Source organism: Polyodon spathula, chromosome 1, assembly GCF_017654505.1.
Source record: "Polyodon spathula isolate WHYD16114869_AA chromosome 1, ASM1765450v1, whole genome shotgun sequence".
NCBI classification, from domain to species: Eukaryota; Metazoa; Chordata; class Actinopteri; order Acipenseriformes; family Polyodontidae; genus Polyodon; species Polyodon spathula.
Genome location: NC_054534.1, coordinates 67,864,595 through 67,886,816, shown reverse-complemented (window position 1 = coordinate 67,886,816; position 22,222 = coordinate 67,864,595). Strand labels below are relative to the sequence as shown.

The window sequence follows — 22,222 nt, the reverse complement described above, 5'->3', positions numbered from 1 at the left end:
ATTCTAAACAGGTCACTGGATAAAACACATCTTACCTCTACTTAGGAATAAATCAGTCTAATAAGCACCTACGTCTTAGACAGTATTGAGATGGTGAGGGTTAAAAAGCCTACATGTTGCATTATGCACAGTGGGATTATGCTTTCCAACCATTTTAAATACTGAAAATGAAGATGTATTTGAACGGTTATAATGACTAGTGAGAAAATGACTGCTTTATCATCATTTCACATTCCTAGAAATACAGCTTTTAATAATAATGCTGCTCTCTTTTTATTGTATTTATTTGATAAGGTTAGTAAGGGGGTCACTAGTGAGATTCATAAAGATTTTGTTGTTTGACAGTCATGCGTTCCGCTGGGGCAGTGATTTTGCTTCAGGAGTGAAACTGTGAAGCCAAACCGCAAATTAGTCCTAGATTTGCACCTGGTCAAAAAAAATATACTTCACCTATCAGTAAATGGTGAGTGAAAGTGCATCCAGAACAGCTCCCTACAAATGACACCATGAAAAAGATTTTGGATGTTGATTCAGCCAGCCTTGATAACCACAGTAAATGGCACCCCTGGCCCATACGACAGCAGCAGTACCTGGTAGAGGGAGCGAACGCTGGGCTGGAAGACCATGTTGGTGTTGAGGAGGAAGGAGCGCAACAGTGGCTGTGGATAGGCGGCCAGCTGGGCTATGATCTCAGTGAGCAGCAGGTTGACATGCAAGGAGTTCTCCAGCATGTTCTCCAGCCGTGACAGGAGAACACTGACGAATGGCCCTGGAACACAACACGCCAGTCAAGAGATGAAGAGGCAACACTGGACTCAGTCTGCTCCACCAACTTATTATTTGAGTCACAGGGAGCACAGCCAGTGGAGCCACCCTATTCTAATTAACATATATACAAAGAAAATATTAAGAAGAGACACTTTTTGGAGTGCATTACAAGACTGTAGTTTGTATAACCATTGTGTTTTTCTACTAAGAACAACTCAATTCAGCTAAATGAATATGTTAAAATGACATGCAGGACTGGGTCAAGACAGTGCTGTGGCTCGGTAGGGAGCAATTTCAACCAATGTCGCAGTATAGTTTTACTGTAGATACACTGTTAAATGGCCTTTCCTTCTTAAGAGAAGTTAAACAAGTTACAATTCATGTTAAAATATAATCTCACCCCTGTATTAATTATGCATACACACACACACACACACACACATATATATATATATATATATATATATATATATATATATATATATATATATATATATATATATATATATAGATATAGATATAGATATAAAATGCTGCATATTTAAGCATTTTCAGTCTTTCAACTCCTACTATCTGAAATTAGAAAAACAAAAAAACTAAAAAGATCTAAATTGATTGTTAAATTGGATGTTTTTTGCTCTTTTGTTATGCTTCGTTCAAACAGTTAAAATCTTTGTCTCTCATATTGTGGGAATGTTGTCATGAGTTTCTCAGAGTTTGAAATCTCACTTACACAGAGCAAAAGTGTCTGTTGTAAGTGAATATAATAGCGAGGACTATGTTTTAGATGTAGAAGTGGCACTCAAAAAATATAACTGCAAAAAACTAAAGGAATGTGAACCAGGAACAGAGTAAAGTTATTGATAGTTTTGCCAAACCTAAAACAGATGAAGACCTAAATATCATTGCCAGTGATCAATTTTCAAGAAGTACTCAGTAAGTGGGCTGTAAGCTTCTTGAACAACGGTTAAACAAAAGAAATGCACAAGCTGTGTTTACATCCAACGTCTGTGTAATTGATGGAGATTTACACAGGGATGATGAAACTGCTGTTGTTCCTGAACATGTCCAGGAGATATTTGAAATAAAAATTAAAAGGGGGGTTGTTCATGTGGAAGAAAATTTGTAATTAATTATGAAAACTTTTTTTACATTGTCAATGTATAATTGTATTACTTTTCTTTAACAATATGAAATGCTGAACTGTAATGGCAAGCCCTGTTACGTTTGAAATATATAATACCATAATTAACTAATTTTTTAAATGATTGTTGCATAATAAAATGGTATTCTCTTTTTTTGTTGAATTGTTCAGACAGTGGTTTTCTTGACAAATTAACAGTTTTCTGTGGATTCGTAGCACACACTGTATTCGTTAATCAACAATATATCTGCCCTGCACTCCCCTTCTCTTCAAAGCCACATTTATTTAGAAGATTTGTGGAATGCATCAAAAGATCAAAGGGTGACATCACAGAAATGTTTTAGAAAATATCAAGACATCAGTTTTGGGTTTTCTGTACAGACACCAAAACTATTCACATCACAAACACTGTGGTTGTCTTTTTGCATAGTTACGTAGTGCTCAAACCTTACCTGTGAACGGTGCTCCGTGAATCCTGGTGCTGGCACTGACAGAATACACTGCGTGGCTTTTAGGTCCAAAAGGAGAAGGCAGCCTTTCTGGATCCAGCATGTCATCAGAAAAGGCATTGAAATCCACGTCGTCCTCTTCCGTGGGAGTGATGGGGTCTACAAAGGCCCTCTTAGCTTCCACCGGACCCCCAGAGTTAGCCCCAAGACCCTTGAGGAGGTCATCATACTGGGAGATGAGGTCATCCCCATCCATGCTCAGGATTTGAAGACTGGAGTTGTGGTCTGGCTCAGACAGCTTGCTTTCATCATCCAGTTTTCCATTACTCGAGACAGGATGCCCCTCCCTGCTCAGGCTGACGTTCTTCTTGTTCTGCTCCTGTACTGCTTTGGGGTTTTGTGTTTCAGTCAGACCATTACTGAGGGGCTGCAATTGCTGCTTCGGGACAGTGGGTGCCGTTTTCTCTGATCCGTTTAGACTTCTACTGTCGTGCTCTACGGCATCCTGGGCATCCTTTTGAGCAATCAGATTGTACACCATGATGTCATCCTGAAAGTCCGACTCCTCGATGTAAGATCCCTTGATGAGCATAATGGCGTTCTTCCTCATTTCCTGGATGTGTCTGGGCGGCTCGACGGGCACTGGCTCTTTGACACCAGGGTCTCCCTCGGAGAGATCTCCGTCGCCACCCGGGGACATGCCAGTGTCGTAGCTGTCGTCCCACTCCAGCTCTAGCAGGTGTGTCTTCCCCCCCGTGGAGGTCAGGCCAGAGGAATCCCGGCTCAGACGGGCTCTCTGAGAGGATGCTGTTTGCTTGCCCCCTTCTTCTGCTGGCCCAAGCTGGAGTCCCTCAGGTGGAGGGTTTTCCCCGTCATAAGGAGCAGACCAGACTCGACAGGCTTTGATGCAGTGTGTGATGTTGTTGCGGGCATCGTACAGGTAGTGCAAGTAGCTGGCATCCATGCCTTTTTGACACTCCACAATGTAGGCGTATTCCCGGCTGTCAAGTTCATGTTGTTCCTCCTTGGAACCTAAAAACATTAAATATTAGAGAACTACTCAATATTTTGAAATGTTGCAGTCTCTGTCTTATAAAATAGGACATATTCACAAATGTACTGTTCAGGATTGCAAAAAGTATGCTTTTAACTTCTTAGCTACTCAGAAAATTTAATCTACGAAATCTGTGTTGTTCCGTCAGTCCTAAAATTAAATGTTAATGTTCTGTAAAGGTTTTCTTTACAGTACATACAACCATAAACTAAACAGAACAAAATATACAGTCTCCTTTAAGTGTCACATTCAAACGAGATGGAAGAGAGAGCAATATTTCTTGCTCTGACTGAAAGACCTGACATGACAAAAATATTCTCACTCATCAGAAGTTTGACCATTTTGGATCAAGTGAGCTTGAGTGAGAAATATTTTTCTAATTAAAAAAAGAAAACGTTTGGGGGATTTTCCATAGAAATATCTTACCTTAAAAATGAAGACATCATACTAACATAACTGAGTGGACTTCTGTAGGTAATACTATTACTATAATAATTCCATGTAATGTGAGGCATAATTTTACCGGGTATTGAAAAGCTAGTATTCAAGTAAAGACCCCGACTTTGCCTACAGAGGACTGGCTCCCAAGATATTTATACTATATATAGTATAATACTGTGTATGCTCACAGCAGGAGATATGACCTGATCTACATTTCTATACAGACTGCACAAGGGCTTGGGCAACTGACTCTAGATGCTAAATTTAGTGTGAAATGTGCCGCACAGTCCCTCTTTTATAGTTTGTGTTGTGATATGGGAATTGTACCAGCCTTAGGGAGCGTATCTAACAGAATAGTGCAAGAGGACACTGGGTTGGTATGACTTTTGATCCAGATTGGTTCATAAGGCAGTCATTTCTTATTATTTTTCTTTCCCAGTGCTCTGAGGTTAGACATTTTTCTGAAATACAGAACATGTATGAAATGGGTAAAGTAAGGATGAGCACAAATATCAGGATTATATCTATTGTATTTATAGACATACATCTATTGTATCTATATACAGTACATATTTTAAAAAAAAAGTTATTCTCCCTATTTTACAATTAAACAAGAACCCCAATCAAATGCATATAAGTGTCAATCATCTGTAAGAATCCCCATATTAACCAGTCTTGAGGAAAGAAGTAGGGTTCACCATTTTCTTCAGCCGGATTTGTGGGCATTTGTGATTTGTCATTTTATTGGATGCTGAGCTTCAGAACAAAGTCACGCCCCACAGGGAGGGCATGGTATAATATACAGGGAATTGTGGTGATTGAAGACCTCATAATCAAAAGGAATAGGAAAAAAAAACATGCACAGTAAAAATAGCCAAAAAATAGCAAAACCGCCAAAGACAATATTTACCCACAAGATGCTTTCAAAACAAGCCAAATTTGAAATTGTTGTCTGTAAAAGTAAGCATTTCTGCTATTATTTTTTATTTAATTATTTATCTTCAATTTCAGACTTGCTTGTATATTTTCTTCAAACACGGTAAGACAGACCTGACACTTGACTGTTGGGACTTGACAGAAATGACTTGGTTATAACTCTGACATACACACACACACACGCAAACAAAAGTATTTGGGCAGTTGAGAAAAACCACAAAGATAGTAATTTTCAATTGAATTTGAAAGATATAAATTAGAGATTCAGCTTTACAATAAAACAACAAATTACTACATAACATGCATAAAATTAATAATTTCATACTTTGACAAAAGTATTTGGGCACCCTTACATTAGTATTTTGTGTGCCCACCCTTTGCTTTCTTTACAGCTTGCAGTCTTTTTTTGTATTTTGAAACCAGTTCCTGGCATCTTTTGGAGATATTGTTGCCCATTCTTCAACACATACAGCTTTGAGTTCTGCAGTCGACTTTGGTTTCCTTTTTGCAACAGCAGCCTTCAAGACAATCCACAACATCTCGATGGGATTCAAATCTGAGGACTGAGATGGCCAATCCATAACTGTAATCTTCTTTTTTTTCAGAAATTCCTTTGTAGACTTCGCAGAATGCTTAAGGTCATTATCCTGCTGGAATACAAACTTCCGTCCAGTAAGCCTTCTAGCACTAGATAACAAATGAGAGTGCAAAATTGCTTTATATTGTGCAGAATTCATTGATCCTTCTACATTACAAAGGTTGCCAGTGCCTGAGGAAGAAAAACATGCCCATACCATCACATAACCACCACCATGTTTAACACTGGGCATGATTAACTTTTCTTTAAATTCTTCTCCTCTCTACATCCAAACATATTGTTGCTTTCTTAGTGAAAAAAGTTCTACTTTGGATTTGGCTGACCATAAAATTTGATTGAAGAAATCATCAGCCTTCAAGTATTCAATGGAAAACTTTTAACAAAGGTTTGCATCTTGGTTTTCGCACATAGACATTCATCTTGTTAACGTATCACCGAATTGTTCACTCTTGAATTTCCACCATCTTCTCTCAATTCTTGAGTCAAATCTTTTGCAGTAATCCAGGAATTTTGATGGGCTGCTCGAGCGATTCTTCGAGATTTTGCAGACATCTTTCTTGGTCTTCCACACCTGGAGCTAGTTGCAGTAGTTCCTGTTCTCCTGTGTTTGTTAATAACAGCCCACACTGCTTTTTGGTAAACCGAGTCTTTCTGCTATTTTTCAGATAGTTTCTCCTTTTTTGTTTAGTTGTTTCACTGCCATTTTGAGATTGTTGCTGTACTTTAGTTTTAACCATTTTTGTTGCTTTTTTGAATCACAAGTTTCCAATTTATTTTTCAGCACTTGTATGCATTTATTCTATAATTATCATCCATTGGTTTTCAATCATGATAATTGTCAATAATTAGCAACAAATGGGTTTCATACAAAATATATTGATTGCCCAAATACTTTGGTGTACCTCCTGTGCCATTTCCACCCACTAGTATTTTTAATATCTCATCCTTTTTTCAATGCATTACTAGCAAACGCCTACCCTTGGTGTTGGACTGGAAGGAATCATTGCCCTTTGACCAGATGATGCAATTATCCTGGTGTTTCTGCAGGCTGAGCACAGGGGAGATGCAGCTGGGGGTCAGGGCAAGGATCTTGGCCGCAGACACGGAGTAGCAATCCCTCTCTCTCACCACCCTGCGCTGGCTCAGCATCATGTGATTACAGGGGATCAGGTACCTGGAACCGCAAAGCTGCTTTAATTAGTCACATGACACTGCAAAGGAAGGGGGTGGGGACTGACCATTCATTGCATTCAATTTGTCACACGAGCTCCCTGAAGTTCTACATGTTTTCTTATTAACTGGCAAAATCTCGATTTAAGCAATTTTGCACAATCATGTGAACGGAAGCTACCTTTCAGCACTCAAAAGAAGTTTGCTTGTTTGTCTTCGAACACTGCTCACCTGTGTATGGGTTTAGGAAAGATAATTGCACTGAAAACTGCAAGCAGCTATTGTAGAATAAGAAAGATAACAATACATCAATGTGCCCATTTTTATTACATTTTTCTCAGTACAAAAAGCAAAACTATTTTATTCTTTATCTTAAGAGGCATCATTCTACAATGAAACAGTGTTTTGTGGAAGTATGCTGTACCTCAAGATGAGCTGTAACATCACATCCTCACAGTGCAAACCAATCAAAGTCTTGAACAAGGAGAGAGACACAGTGCCAAGCTGTAAAAGAAGGAGAACGACCATTAAAGCACAGCCTTGTAGTTATTATATTCTGGGTTTCAGCTTTTGCAAAATATTAATGCATCTATCCTTTGTGCAACAGCAGATGGAAGGAAGAATTGGAATCTCATGTTACTTCTTTACTTCTGAAAAGAGAGTGAACTATGGTGGAAATAAAGTCTGGTAGAAATGTGCAACTTTCAGTGAGACCTACAAACACTCACAGAAAGCAAGGTGGCCCACTGATCACTACCCTCCCATTCACAGAACTCTACTGGAATGGGTCTCCCTTATAAATCTTTACCAGTGTTTATGCATGGTGTTTTTACAGTTTTGCCATGCTTTTCTCATGGTTATATTATGCATTTACCATACTTTACCCTGGTTTGCCATGCCTATTAATAAGCTTTACTATACCTCAGTGTTCTTTATAATGCTTACCTATGCTTTACCATGTTTTCACTTTGCTATGCTTTTACTATGGTAAACGTTTGTAAGGGTTCTTGACCTGAAAGGGGGTGTTGATGCGGCTGACTAAGGTGTCTAGAATGTGCACGTTCTCATGCTGGTGCAGCAGGATGAAGCTGAGGAAGGTCTGCAGGAGAGCCGGCTCGGTGACACTGCGCAGGAACAGCTCCAGGTAAGCTGTGGTGGTCATCACCTCCTCCAGTGTCAGCTGAGAGAGATACACCACCAAATGAAAGTTAGAAAAGACAGTTATGTAGACAAAACGTCTAAGACTGACAGCCTTTGAAGCTACAGTATGGTTATATATTACTGTACATAAAAACAACAGTATCGCTTGTTACAAGTCACGTTCCATTGAAAACAACAGATGTTCGGACCTCTTATTCTTTTGTTGAGAGTGTCGTCTTCCACAGTATTTATATTCAAAGCATTCTAGCTCAACGATTAGCAAATGATAATAAAACGTATTTCATCTTTAAGTGTGAGATTTTGTTTTGTTTATAAGTCTTGATGAATATGTTTACACATGCAGTAGGACCACCTCTTGTGGTTGTAAGAAGGTTGTATCTTGCATCCTGTTTGTGATCAAATGTACTCTTTATCCGTTAGTAAAACTAAATATATCAATGCATCTATAAATGCTTTTTTTTTTTTTTCCTACCACATGATTTTAATATGCCTTTACTTGGCCTTTCCATGGTTAAACATGCTTTACCATATTTCTCAGTGATTTACTACATCTGCCTGGGTTTAGCATGCATCTACTATCCTTGTACTATGCTTCATCACACTTCGCTATGCGTTTGCAATCATATACTCTTCCACACTAAAAGGGATATGGTAGACAGGTAACCTGTCCTTTCTTCTCAGTCTACACTAATCATCCTTCTTGCAAGAAAAATGTTTGAAACATACATGATGCTTGTTCCCTTAAACCCATAAAAAAAAAATTAAAATCACTTGTAAAGAGTACATAATCAGATCAGTTGAATTTGGCATCAAATGTCATTATGTGAACACTATGTTTATTACAGTACTAATAATGAAAAAACATTATTTTGTATTCTGTAGCTACCAGTGGGCTAAAGAGTAATACATATATTAAAAAACAATGTTGTCAGGTCATCCCAGTTTCCAGTGGGCTGGTGTCTAACACTAAAAACTGTTTTAAAAATGCGTCTGTTGGCAGTCTGATAGAAGCGGACAAGAATAGATGGGAGGGAGAGAGGGAGGGAGGGATAATCCAGCACCTTTCAGCAGCAGACAATCTGTCAAAATGAAAAATAATCCTTGTAAACTAAATTTACGGCTGAAAACAAAAAAAGAAACTCTTCAAATAACTGACCTTATGAAGAGCAGGTGCCAGCACAGGCACTAGGAAGCCATTGTATATGTAGTTAACCAGCTGGGCTCGGATTCTGGGATGTGCCACCTGGGAGAAGAACACAGGGATGATTAATGACTTCTAAAGCACTTGGCACACTGCACCTCTACCTCTGGAACACCATCACAGCACAGCTCGATTACCAAGCAAGCAATATAATATGAACAGTATTGATTTCAGTTTCATGTTTTGAATACTTTAAGAGCATGTGTCTACATCTGATTTTATTATTACAAGAATGTTAGTAATTTACATGTGGGGTTATATGGAGCCATATGGAGATACTGTACTGTATGTCACACGTTGATTTCTACAGAAAGTAGTACACTGATAACTGCTTATCCATGATGAAATGTAAAATGGATACACTTTACAAAGTACAAAGATCTGGGGGTATATACCAGCTCTCTGTCTGTCCATATGTCGTACTTACTTTTTTTACATAATCTGGAGCAGTACTTATTCAATCTGGAGCAGTACTTATTCAATTGTCATTAAACCTGTTTTGGACATTCTTTAGCACAAGTTATTAATACCTGGTCCTGGGTGCTATATGGAGGCATGTGCATTCAGCAGGTCACGGTGACATTCTTTTTCATGTTACTGATAGGTCTAATTTTGTATTTACATCCGACAGCTGTGATGGGCGACGAATATCACTGGCATTCTTGAAATATTCCTGATTCAGTACAGCCGGCTGCAACAAACTTTTTGCTAATTTTCCTTCCAAAATACAGTCATGTCTCAATAACCTCTCTCCCAAATGACATCATACTTTTCTCTTCATGACGTTTTTCATTTCATAAATGTACTTTAGCGTTCCACAGGCAAGGAATTTCAAACCTTTGTGCTGATGAACCCCACTGCACTTCTGTACATGTTTATGAGAGTTCGATGGCTACCTGTAATCAGTGTATTTCTCACACATTCTTTATTTTTTCAGGCCCGTAAACTGGATCTGTCATACAAAGAGAGCAAAAGAAAGTACAATCTCAACTTAATTAGAGGTAGCCATCGACCACTTAAACATATCAAAAGTCACGAAATCAAAATAAAAAACAGACAATAACTTGATACTAGCGCATTTAATCTGTTTTTCTAGAACATGTTGTGGTTTAGACATTTAGAATGCTTTGTTGTTGACATTCTGAGTGTGAGATCTACACTCTCAGGGAAATTATAAGTGCAGTTGCTGCTAATAGGTTCCTATGGGGACATGACTTATAATATCTTTTCCGCCTACTTGAAGAGGAGCACATATCAAATAACAATGTTTCCTGCTAGGACGCCATAGAGTAATGATACAAAAAAGGCAAAAAGACTTCTGTCAAAAGATATAATGAGATACTCTCAAACTTATTAAATATACCTGACAAGGCACCTTCGAAAATTGATTTATTTTTTAACCTACAATTCTACAGGAACAAGGTTTTTTTCTGCTCTGCAAATGAGTTTGCAGGTGCCTTAGGGAAGCAGACTTGCTACTGCACTTCTACAGAGAGCCATATAGGAAACCATTATGGTGTATAAGATAATTACACAGCTTATCCAGAAGCCTAAAATACCTTAGGGGGCAATAGTTGTTGAACACTGATCCATATATTGAAGGTGCATATCTAATACTAAAAAGTATGTCAATAACATACATCCCTGCCACAACTGTACATTCAAATTAGAGCCATCAGTATGATGAAAAAGCTGCTGCTGATGATGATATACAGTTATATATAGAAACAGTATGTACAGAATAGTTCAGAATGCGAATGAGCAATGAAATGTTTAATCACAATTGTAAAAGCGTTTTTCTAAATATATGCAAAAAGTGTGACATACAAATGGACGGCCGTAAGGACAGACCGACACCCTCTCATGTCCCTAGAATGGTTAGGTTATTATCATAGCACTGGTTCCTTGAAATAGAAATGTAACCATCATTACTGAATGGGTATTTACCTCCTAAAGACCCGAATCCTGAATATTGTATACAAAAGCTGCTCTTTGAGCCTGTGACGCAGTCGTGACCCCGCCCCCAACGGATCTCAGCATCATTTTTCCTTCAAGCCTGCTGAGAATAATGGACGCAGCGACCATGAAGGGTAATGGTTGCATTTCTATTTCACAGAACCAGGGTTATGATAATAACCTAACATTCCTTTTCAAGTACGAAATGTAACCATTACTGAATGTGTGAGTATGTCCAAGCCAGATAAACATTGAACTTTAACATTGAGGGGAATTTCCCCCTGTCAAAAAGGTCCTGCAAAAATTGCAGTATAACTGCCACTGACAAGCTGTGGCATTGAACCCACGAGGCAGATACCATGTCTGAAAGATGCCCTACTTGTACCCGAACTGGGAACACATGGACACTGCCCTGGAATTTCGTAGGGTGTCAATAACCCTGTTGGAAAGTCTGAGACGGCTCAAATGCAGCCGTTCAGGGGCTGGATCCAGAGCTGCAGGTTTGATGGGTCTGGATGCCATAAGGTCCCCCGTGCCTGACTGCGCAAGTCAGGGCGCATCGGCAGTCTCCATGGCTCGCTGCTCGGGAGCTGCATCAGGGTTAAAAACCAGATCTTCCTGGGCCAATATGGGGCTACTAGGAGCACCTTGGCCCAGTCCTGCCTGATTTTCTCCATACACAGAGGGAGCAGCACAAGCAGTGGGAAGCCATATAACAGATGCCACGGTCACTGCTGGGGACTCCCCTTGAGAGACGGTCCGCTGTCCAGTTCGTCACCCTGGGCAGATGAAGGAGGTTCTCGTGCTCCCATAGCAAAAGCTTGTGGTCTACACGATGGAGACTGGGCAACCGCAGGCTGTCCTGGTTGTTATTGGAAGTCACCACTTTTGTGTTGTCTGCGCATCGATATAAATACTTGATAATCGATTCAATAATTACATTTTTGTAACAGGTATTGTTAATAACATTATTTAAGTTTATCAATGAAAATGCAACGAATGCTTGCCTTGTTATTTACAGAATTTCTGCCAACAAGCTGTGAGCATGCTCTTCTTTTCCTGCTCATAGCATCTGATTTGCTGGTCCCATCCTACCAATGAATCAGTTTTGAGAATGCTTTGTAAGTACACCCCTCTGTGCCACCTTGAATCTAGAGCAGGACGACAGGGTTGTATTCCTGACAAACACTGTAAAAAACTGAATGTATATTGTTTGCACTTCTTTGAAGTTTTGAAATGAACAGTCAAATAATGAATATTTAACAATATTCAATAACATAAAAAAAGGTTTTTAAAAAACAAACAATGATGTTACATGCAACCTGTATAGCGGGTATGCATGTTGTGGTAAGTAAATCAATTATTATTATTATTCCTATTCTTATTATTCTTCTTATTATTATTCATGTTTTGGGCATGGATTTCTGCATTGTGTGTTTCACAGACAGTGAAGGTTATATGGTACAGTATTAACAAGATGTAATGTGTGATGCTGCAGCTGTCACTAAAATAAAAGAGACAGTTTTCATTAACCCGTGTCTAGTTTATATAGACTACATTCCAAAGTACTGTAATCTGTTTGGAATAAACATTTTAGTAACACTCCTGTAGCGTGTTAAACTTGCTTTAGGCTTGTTGCGAATGTTGTGGGGTTTTTTTGTTTTGTTTTTTCGTCTCCTGACTCTACCAAGGCGTAATTAACAGTTTTAGATAAATGAGAATAGCTGTGACTTGAATGAAGCAGCGATGCAGCACTGCAATAAAAGCAGAGTAAGAATAGCAAGATTGCCAACTTGTGGTTTAGAAGGAAAAAATAATATCCTTGGATAATTACAATGGTATCAAATGACCTTTTAAGCTTCTTCGTGCAATCTTTGATCTTGCATGAATGTGGTCTGTGCTTTGGCAAAGTTGCAGATTTCAAGTTACTTATATCACGGTGGTTCCCAAACTGTGGGTCACGACCCACTGCTGGGTTACAAGATGTATTGGGTTGGGTTGCAGATCAAAAAACACAGTAAAACAAACTTTATTTTTTTTTTTTTAATTAATCATAAAATAATGACCCTAAATACCTTTGATCTGACAAAACAAAACAGAAAAAAGATCACTACAAGACTTAAAAAAATTAGAAAAAAATTACAACAATGCAGCCCCCCACCCGCATGTAAAATGGTCTGGACCAGAAAGCTATCACATGCTCCTAGTGAACGTCACCTCACTAATGCAGGGTAGTTAGGCTGGTACGGTGTATTTACGCAAACGATTAGTTAAAATTGACATGTTTTTAAAACGAGGGAGTACTAGTGATCTAGGTACAAGTCAAATGCCTCCACCTGAAGAGAAAAGTAAAGCTGTTTCAAGGAAATATGCAAAGGAAGCATTAAACCTTCAAAATTAAAAAGGCATTTAATCACAAATTCCTCTTATATTGCATGAAACCAAGTGAAATTTTACCCAAAGTGTAATTGTAAGTGTTGGATTTCTACCGGTGATCTGCATCTCAAAGCAGTAAAATACAAGGTTGTTTCTGCAGCAAAAGCAGGGAAGCAAACTGTAGTATGAAGACTAAGTGCGTTTTGCCTAGCGAGAGAGAGATGTTTTGTATGTGTGCTGGTAGCCTTTCTGTTTTACTTGATAAAATACAGCAAGTTACTGCAGTTACTATTATAACAATTATTTTCTATCTATCCTTTTATGTAAATAAGTGACTTCTAAACCTTTGTTCATTCTTTATCTTGTTGCACTTTTTTGTCCTGTATGTGCTTTTCACACTCACCGGCATGGGTCCCAGAAATTAATCTGGCTACTCCAGTGGGTCATGAGTTGGGAAATCATGGGAACCCCTGACTTATAAAACGTTATAGTTAACTTGAACTCTGCAACTTTTTAAGAGATGAAAACTATTAAAAAAGGTCAAGCAAATGATTAGTTAATGGGTTTAGTTAAGTAATTGAGAGCTCAGTGGGAATGAAAACCAGAAGACACAGGGGTCCCAAGTATTGGGCTTGATGAGCTCTGCTTTTGTGATTTTTTTTTGTTTGTTTTGTTTTGTTTTTTTGTATTTCTTCTGTATGACTTACATAAAATACTTTAGTTTTTCTAAATGAAAGTTGTGGTTATACTTGATCCCAAATTCTAAGTCATACCACTTTCAGAACCGTGTTGCTTTTTAACTGCATTTTTTCTGCATTAAGTTCCCTGGCATTTGATATTTAAAATGTAATATTTGTGCAGGTAGTTTTCTCACCTGTATGACAGCATTACAGAATTCAAGGGAGTTCATGAACTGCACCAGTGCAGGGACCAGGATCCAGTCTTCTCTCTGCAGGCAGTGCCACTCCTCGCTGTGCACCTCCAGCTTTGTGGGAAGGGAGGAGTACAGGCCACTCAGCCCAGTTGCCAGCACCTAGCAAAGCGAGGGGGACACAAATAGGGTACCATATTACAACAGGGTAAAACACAGACCCACCCAGGCTATCTGATTAGAAACCACCTTATACATAAGCAGCTACTTCATCAACTCTACTAGATGCAAAGATAAAAGGGAAATTGTATTTTATTTGTAACAGAGTCATGTATGTTCATTCTGGGTTTACAGAACACATCATCACTGTGTCAAGTATCAGTGCTCTCAGGGGAACAGAAGAATATGACACTGGCTAAGCTACTACCATCCTATCCATTTTTTATTTCCAATCTTAGATTTTTTTTTTTTTTTTTTTAATCAAACCCATTCCTGTGTTTTCTCACCAGTATTCCCCAGACCACATTCAAGCGCATCTCTTACAATCAGTGGATCTGTGGCTTCTCATCTCTAATTTTGTTAAGTGCTTTGTGACAATGATAGACAGATGTCTCTCTAGAAATTAACTGCATGGCCAAGATGAAAAATGAATAGTGATTGCTGATATCCTGTTAACAAGACCAGTACGTTTTACAACATGTCCTGTATGCCTCGGTGAACACACCCGAGCATCAGGCTTTTGTGCTGGCTGGAAGATTTAAAAAAAAAAAAAAAGTCATGATAGTTCAGGATAGTTATCTTTATCACAGGCAGCTTGGGGAGTATGTTCTTCAGTTTCAGTTCTGCCCGAGATGCCATATCAGGAAAGCACAGGGATTGATTTGCTGTTTTCTGAATTGCTATGTACCTGGTGTGTCTAATAAGTTATTAAAGTCCACTGTGCTGGATGAGCAGACCTTTGACTTCTGTGCACTGTGCTCCCCTGCCTCTACTGATAACCCTGGAGTGGAGGTTGTTTAGAATTAGCAGCACTGAAATATCATAAACCAACAAAGACATACAAACAGTGAGAACTGACAGCGGCTCCAGTCTGTCCTCGCTATTTGACTAATAATATGCTTTGCATTCAGAGTAGTCCAGCATTTGTATGCTTTTTCTGTACAGTGTGACACGAAGACCTTTCTGTATACTGTATTGTTCTTTAGTACTGCCCACTCTCAAATCTACCCTGGAAGCTGCTTTATGAATACAAATTCCTAAACAAAAATCAGTATCTACTATCTAATATGAAACATTTACTGCCTCCCCTCCCCCTCCAAATGAAGTGTTTTTATCGGATGATGGAGCTCAATGATGGAAATGTTTACGTAAAATAAATAAAGAGCTTGGTTAAAGAAGTCTGTACCCAGCTATGAAGAGCAACTACAGACCAAGTCACTGCAGAGTATTGAAGCGAAAGGCCTGGACATGTTATCACATTAGATACAGTGGCACTGGAACAATTTCTAAAGTGGGCGCGCTGAAAGCCATTGAACAAAACTGTAACCCTTGTATATAATGGAAGCCATGCAAAGCCAGGGGTGCTGCTGCAACCCCGCACACCTAGTTCCAGCACCCTTGATTAGATATAATTACATCTCTGTACTATGAGCTCTGTCTCACAACTCAGGGCTAATGAAATCCATTAGCAGCACAACCAAGGCTTCCAGTGACTGTACTGTAGCATCTTCTAATAAGGGTCTGTTCTACAAATAGTAATTCTGGGAGGAGCACTGCTTGGAAAACAACTGCTTGGAAAGTGAAATCAGCTAGTATCAGACCTGACACATTTTAAAAACTCGCAAACATTGCAAAAATGACCTCTACTGAGCTGTCTTTTTTCATTTAGAAGGTGAAGGTTGGTAGGGTTTAAAGACTGTGGAAACTTCAGAATAAAATATTCTCTCTGCTCAAAGAAAGGACATTTAAACTACCACTAGTTTGAGACAGGAGGTGAATTGTTGTTAAAAATATTTATAAAATGCCTATACAGGAATGGAAATAAAATTCCTATTGCATAGCAGTTTCACCCTTTCCAGGTTTTACTATGAGCTAGATTAGCTACAGCATATACTGTGTCTAACAGGGGAATCTTATTAAACTTGTAGTAAAGCTAGGAATGGATCAATTGTTCTTCAATGGGAGTCTTATTTCGATCCCTGTTACAAATACACAAGGGCAGAGAAAAAGAAGACAACCCCCTGTCTCTCTGAAATAAGCATACATTGCTGCAAGTTTTAAATAGTGACAATAACTTTGAATTTCCTTAACCGGTAGACCGTACTGTAGACAGCAACTAACTATCCATTATTAACACCACCAAGGCAATAACGTTTCAACATTCAACATTAACGGGAATAGAATTACATTAGAAAGTTTAATTAGCAATTAGCTGACAATCCACAATAGAGTTTAGAAATGTAATGGACAATTAACAGTACTTGAGCAGTGAGGTATCTTAAAAGGATGTGCAACTTGTTCTCAGCGCTTGTTCAGTTGTTTTGTCCTCATAGACAAGGAAGTGTAAAAGGTCCATTTAGATTATGTACATTTGTCTGTAATGCTGTATTACTGGTAATATCTTGAGAAATAAAGTAAATGTGCATCGCCTTATACCATGTCAAGGTCAACTTCACTTTAGAGGGTAATAAAGATTTTATGAGAAGAGTTCGTAGGCGATCCCAAGTAATGTAGGAGGGACTTCGTGCTAACAGTGCTATTTTAAATGCAGTATTTACCATTGTTGAAGTCACCCTTTACTGTAGAGGACTTAATCTGAATTGGTCCCTTTGCCCGCCTTCATTTAGTTCCCATTTCTGTCTGACCACAAGCAAACCCATTCAAAATGAAATCAACAGTTCACAAGTGCAACAGGACAGAGGCTGGGCTAGAATAAGAGATCCTGCACACCACACGAGAGTATCTTAACATGGAGAGAACAGAATTAAAAACAGTTACTGAAACTGAAGTAGGTACACAAATCAACAGTAATGTATCTTAAAACCATTACGTAACGTCACGCTCCCATCCCTGTATATTATTTGATTGCCATCAATCTTCCAAAAAACTTGTATGATGCAGAATTAAAAAAATAAAAGCACAGAACAAAAACAACAAAATTTTAAAAACTCACAGGACAGAAGTAGGTATTCTCTGCAATGTGCTTGGCGACAACGTGATTCTCGGCAGAGAGAGACATGATGAAGAGCAGTGCGTCACGTGCCTGCTGTCCCACGATGCCCTCGCGGTGGATGAAGGGGATGAGCAGGGAGAAGATGAGGAAATTGGCGGCTCCCTGGTCCTCGCTGGCGTGAAAGAAGAGCTCCAGGATGGAAGAGTCCTTGGCCAGGATGGAGCAAAGCTGGTTGAGCAGGATGACCAGCGCAGCTTCCACAGTGGGGGTGGCTGTCCCCGAACAGGAGCTGAGCAGCATCATGAGCGGCTTCAGCACGGGCTTGTGGTGCAGCAGGGGCTGCCGGGACTGGACCACCAGCATCTCGTACATCTTGAGCTGCTCGAGCTTCATGTCGTCTGTGAATTCGCGCCGCAGACTCCACAGGAACAGCTTCTCCATCACGTTCTCTGTCACTACAAACTCCAGGATGGGGCCCATGGAGCCCACTTGCCCGCTCTCCTCCTCCATCAGCAGTAACAGCATGTGCTCCACGTAGTTCTGCACCGCGCTCGCTTCGTCGCCTGGGATCGGCCCGAAACGCAGCCCCCTGCCACCAGCTCCAAAACCACCACTGCTCCGTAGAGGGTCATGCTTCTCCAGGATCTTCAGCACCTGCAGTGAAGAAGTACAGGGACACTTGGACAATCTAAAAAAGACACTTGGGTAGAAGCTACATTTCTGAGAGGTTGTGACTTGAGTATGAGCTCTGAAATCTTGGTTAACTACAATCATTCCAAACATGATAAGACATTGCAAAATAATACAGAAAAGGATTGTAAGAAGGTCCAGTCTTAGCCACATGTCTCATGGTGTGACTGATTAGCCAAGAAAATGCATAAACTCAATGTAAAAGACTTCACAATAGTAAAGGGTATCAGATTTCTCCAGGTAAAATCAACTTAAACTTGGCTAATATCCCAGAAATTGTGCATCCATAGTAGTAACTTCCAGCCCCATGTGTCTTTTTTTCTTCCTCTATTCTTTTTTTATAGTAATATATCCACAATTGTTTTAAAATAGTTATATTACATGGTTACTAGGTCCTGAATAAATGCAGTACAATCTGTCATATCCAATCCTGAAGTTACAATACCCTCTATTAACCGATGGAACTCTGACATGTGTCATTTTCACTTGCTGCTACTAACTGAACGGTACTGATCAGTGCACCTTTTTATTATGGGTCTAAAACAGTACATTCAGCTCTTCGCTGGACAGAATGGATTCAGTTGCAGATAATAACAAAAAAATTGTGCCTTTGGGAATTCAGTTTTACATGCTGTCACCTCATGCAACTGCCAAGTTTAACCATGTTCAAAAAAAAAAAGCAAGGGATAAATATAATTACTGTACTATTAAAAAGCTGAAACAAGATTTTTTCTGCCAACCTTCAAAACCAGTTTGTGATTGTGTGCGGGCTTTCTTGTTGTTGTTTCGGTCTCAGTTTAATAGGGTGTAAAATAAACCTGCCGGGTTACTTTGGCATACACTGAGAAAGTAGGAAAGCTATTTTGTAAATTGCCAAATACTGTATCACAATGCTTTGTTTTGCAATAATTTTCACAGATTTTCTTTCTATAGTATACAGTACGTGCAGCATCATACTTTGGTGTTTTAGACACACTGATGTTCCTGACATTGTTAATTGACAATGCAATTACAATGTGTGCAACCACTCCCTCTTAGACAGAATATTTTCACATATCCGATGGGTCCCTGGATCCAACTCAATCGGACAGGACAGGTTTTACTGTATTTAAAACAGTAGCAGTTTTTAGATTTGCCACTATCAACTGAGCAGACCCCACAAGTTCCTAATTTCCCAAAATAAAATAAGCAAAAAACAAAATTATTGAAAAGATACAGTAGGCATCCTTTATTTTAACACAGAAACAAGGTAGACTAAACAAAGAGAAGTGCAAAGCAAATAAACATAAACAATAATAATGCCATATATTTATTTTAAAACAAACAATTCAATTCAAGTGTGCTTTTTTGCTTAAGCCCAGGGTGCTTTGTGCAGTCATCAAAATGTACAAGCCTGATTAAGTTTCAGTTTCAAGCCAAGTTTTACAAGCGGTGAAATGAGGACAGATGGCAATGCTGTTAACCACAAAGGGCCATGTCCTTGCAAACACTTGTTTAAATACTGTCTATTGTTGCACTGCACTCCTATAGCCCTTATAACTGTGTTGAAGGGAACATTCTAGACAATGCTATTGAAGCTAGATGGAGATGTTGTACCTGGGCCCAGTGATTTTTAAATACAATCATGCATGTTTCTGGATCCACCCCCTTCAGAATCAGGGACTGATTGTCCTCGTTTGCACGGGCAACCAAAGAAGCCATCTTATTCACTGGACCTTTCCTAGACCATAGTGGAGGGTTGGTTCAACAGTCACGTTCGTAGTCACAACACTTCAAGAACTGTGGCTCGTCAACACAAACCTGAGTACAAATTAAAAAAGAAGTTTAGATGAACTTTAGGGTAGAAGTATGAATACAAACCCCGAAATGGAAAATAAATAAATAATGTTTTTATAAAAACAAAAAAGTGTGCAGCATTATTTCTTATCTGTTAAATACTGTATATTATTTTATGTTTTGTATCATTCGAAGTTGTAGTTAGATTTAACTCACAGTTGCCTTAGTTGGAGGGGGCAGAAATTGTGCATCCATAGTAGTCATTTCTAAAATCACCTCCCTTCAGAAATTCGCCTTTTAGAAGCCCCATGATTGAAAAAGTGTATTATAGTATGTAAGCCTGATAGTAAATATCACAGATGATGAATGTGAATTAGATAAAGTACTCATTTTAATTATTACCTGCTTATAACATTAGTTAAGGTGCTGTAACAGGAAAAGCATAAATGGGTTTGAGCAGAAACATGAATAAAGTTGTTCTTAAAGTTTGCTAGGGCAACTCTCTGCTTTTTCATATGTATGGGCACCCACTGAAAATGAATCATGTTGAAAGCAGGCAATCAACCATAAGGAAATGGCATTCTGATGTTGGCATTTTAGTGGCAGTCATCAAAATGCCACTTCAGTGACACCGTCATCATCGCCCTTATCAAGGGGCTGTTGCTGCAAACACTAGATGTGCAAGACTGCTGTGCTATAATGCTGGCATGTGTAGCACAAATAGATAAGCATATCTACTGATAATTATCATTTTGTCAATCCATTCATTGTTTGAATCGACAACACAAGAACTTCCTCTGACTCTGTGTTTCTGTGTATCATGTTAATGAAGTGCTGGCATTGGGGTTAAATTGCTTGTTGCAGGATGTTATTGTGGTAGCCCTGTTGAAGGCAGAAAGGACATTTGATAGATACACTTCAGCCAAAATCTCAGAGCAGGAACTTAACACTAAGCATTCAGTCCAGGTGTAAAAACAGTACCAGCAAGAAAAGGCAGCGTAACCTTTCCTCTCAGACAATTATAACATAGAGAAAGATCCCATTGTGATCCACAGGAGACCTACCCTTAAAAACCAAAAGTGTATCAAGTTTCTAGGTTGTTTTTTTTTTTTTAAGTTTTACTGTGCTATATAGACTATGCGTTACTGGGATTTCAATAGAGCAATAAATAACCTTGTTTTAAGTCATTGAAAGAAAAAATAGGCATATATTTGTTTATCACTCAGACAGGCATGCATCTAAGCTTCTAGCCCTGACCTGACACTTGTTTACATGCAATACTAACGGTGGCTTTAAAACAGTGCCGTTTAACGAGGAACTGACTTCTGCGCCAAAGTAGTTCTCTGGTCTCATGGTTGCTGTGGACTGGATTGCTTGTTACCAAAATAATTTCTTGAAATGCACTCCCAGAAGACTTGTCTGTTTCTAAAGAGCTACAACACATCACATGCTTAGGAATACAAAACGGCCATTAGGTGGGAAAGGCCTGCCTCCCTTTGTTTGTTTTCTTTATCTCCATTTTCCTGCTTTCTTCTCAGACACATATCCCTTTCCAAAACATGTTTTTGCTCCCAACGGACTGTAAACACGACAGTTCCCAGAGCGTTTATGTAGTACCAGAAATTACAAAAAATCTACAATTACAAACGACTGTAATTTTTATGCCAGTAAATATAATTCATGTTAAAATCTGCTTGGAAATATATTTGTGTAATAGAATATTACACAAATATAAAACAAAGGATAAAACAAATTATGTTTTTAAACAAGAGACTGATCCCAGTTACATGTGTACATATAACTTATATATAAAAAACACGTACAAAACATTAAAGGATTTATTTTATCAATCTAATCTAAAATACTGTACTTGTTTCCTTAGACTATTAACAAACAAGACCTAGTACAAGCATGTAGAATCATGCAGGACAGACATTAGTTTTTTCACATTCAGCATTTAAATCAGGAACAGTTTCTAAGCTTAAGTGTGTTCAGAACTATAAAATTAACCTGAAAGGCTTTCAGATCCAGATCCTCTGTTCAAAGTCAGGATTATGGTCTTATCATGGGACTGAAGTGTTTGACCAATGATTGGTCCTAATTTGACAAGAATTGGCCAGCAAACTTTTCAATTCCAATTGATAAAAAACTAAAATTAAATGTACACAAAATAAATGTTTAAAGACCACTGATGAAAATTAAATTCCTACCTTACCTGAATCATAGTTGCTCTTGGCAATTAGGAGAAACTTCCACTTTCCAGGAGAGGTGCCATCTTCAAGAGGCTAACCCCATCGAGGGTCCACTGTAGATCACAAAAACCAGGGATTTTAGACTTGGGAGCATTTAAGAAGAAGCTTGGAAACAAAAAATGCAATTTCTTTTTTTTTTTTATAAAAACATTTGAATGTAAAATCAAAAGCACTGCTACTTGAGAATTATGTAAAGGAAGTGAGTCA

General features: G+C 38.7%; 1 protein-coding gene across 3 annotated transcripts in view; it reads right to left on the bottom strand.

Moving 5' to 3' along the window:
• The window catches only part of LOC121321400 (protein FAM160A1-like), a 51,915-nt gene that overhangs the window by 2,789 nt on the left and 26,904 nt on the right, over nucleotides 1–22,222 (bottom strand). For 2 of the 3 annotated variants that reach the window (XM_041260329.1, XM_041260336.1), the window contains exons 2-11: nucleotides 21,979–22,068; nucleotides 19,584–19,787; nucleotides 17,298–17,951; nucleotides 14,129–14,287; nucleotides 8,878–8,964; nucleotides 7,573–7,740; nucleotides 6,985–7,064; nucleotides 6,368–6,564; nucleotides 2,365–3,393; nucleotides 591–769 (exon numbers count right to left, since the gene is read on the bottom strand). In XM_041260329.1, coding sequence (XP_041116263.1) covers nucleotides 591–769; nucleotides 2,365–3,393; nucleotides 6,368–6,564; nucleotides 6,985–7,064; nucleotides 7,573–7,740; nucleotides 8,878–8,964; nucleotides 14,129–14,287; nucleotides 17,298–17,951; nucleotides 19,584–19,688 — 2,658 coding nt within the window. In that variant the 5' untranslated portion in view covers nucleotides 19,689–19,787; nucleotides 21,979–22,068. The remainder of the gene's footprint in view (nucleotides 1–590; nucleotides 770–2,364; nucleotides 3,394–6,367; nucleotides 6,565–6,984; nucleotides 7,065–7,572; nucleotides 7,741–8,877; nucleotides 8,965–14,128; nucleotides 14,288–17,297; nucleotides 17,952–19,583; nucleotides 19,788–21,978; nucleotides 22,069–22,222) is intronic. The other variant, XM_041260343.1, reaches the window with a different exon arrangement.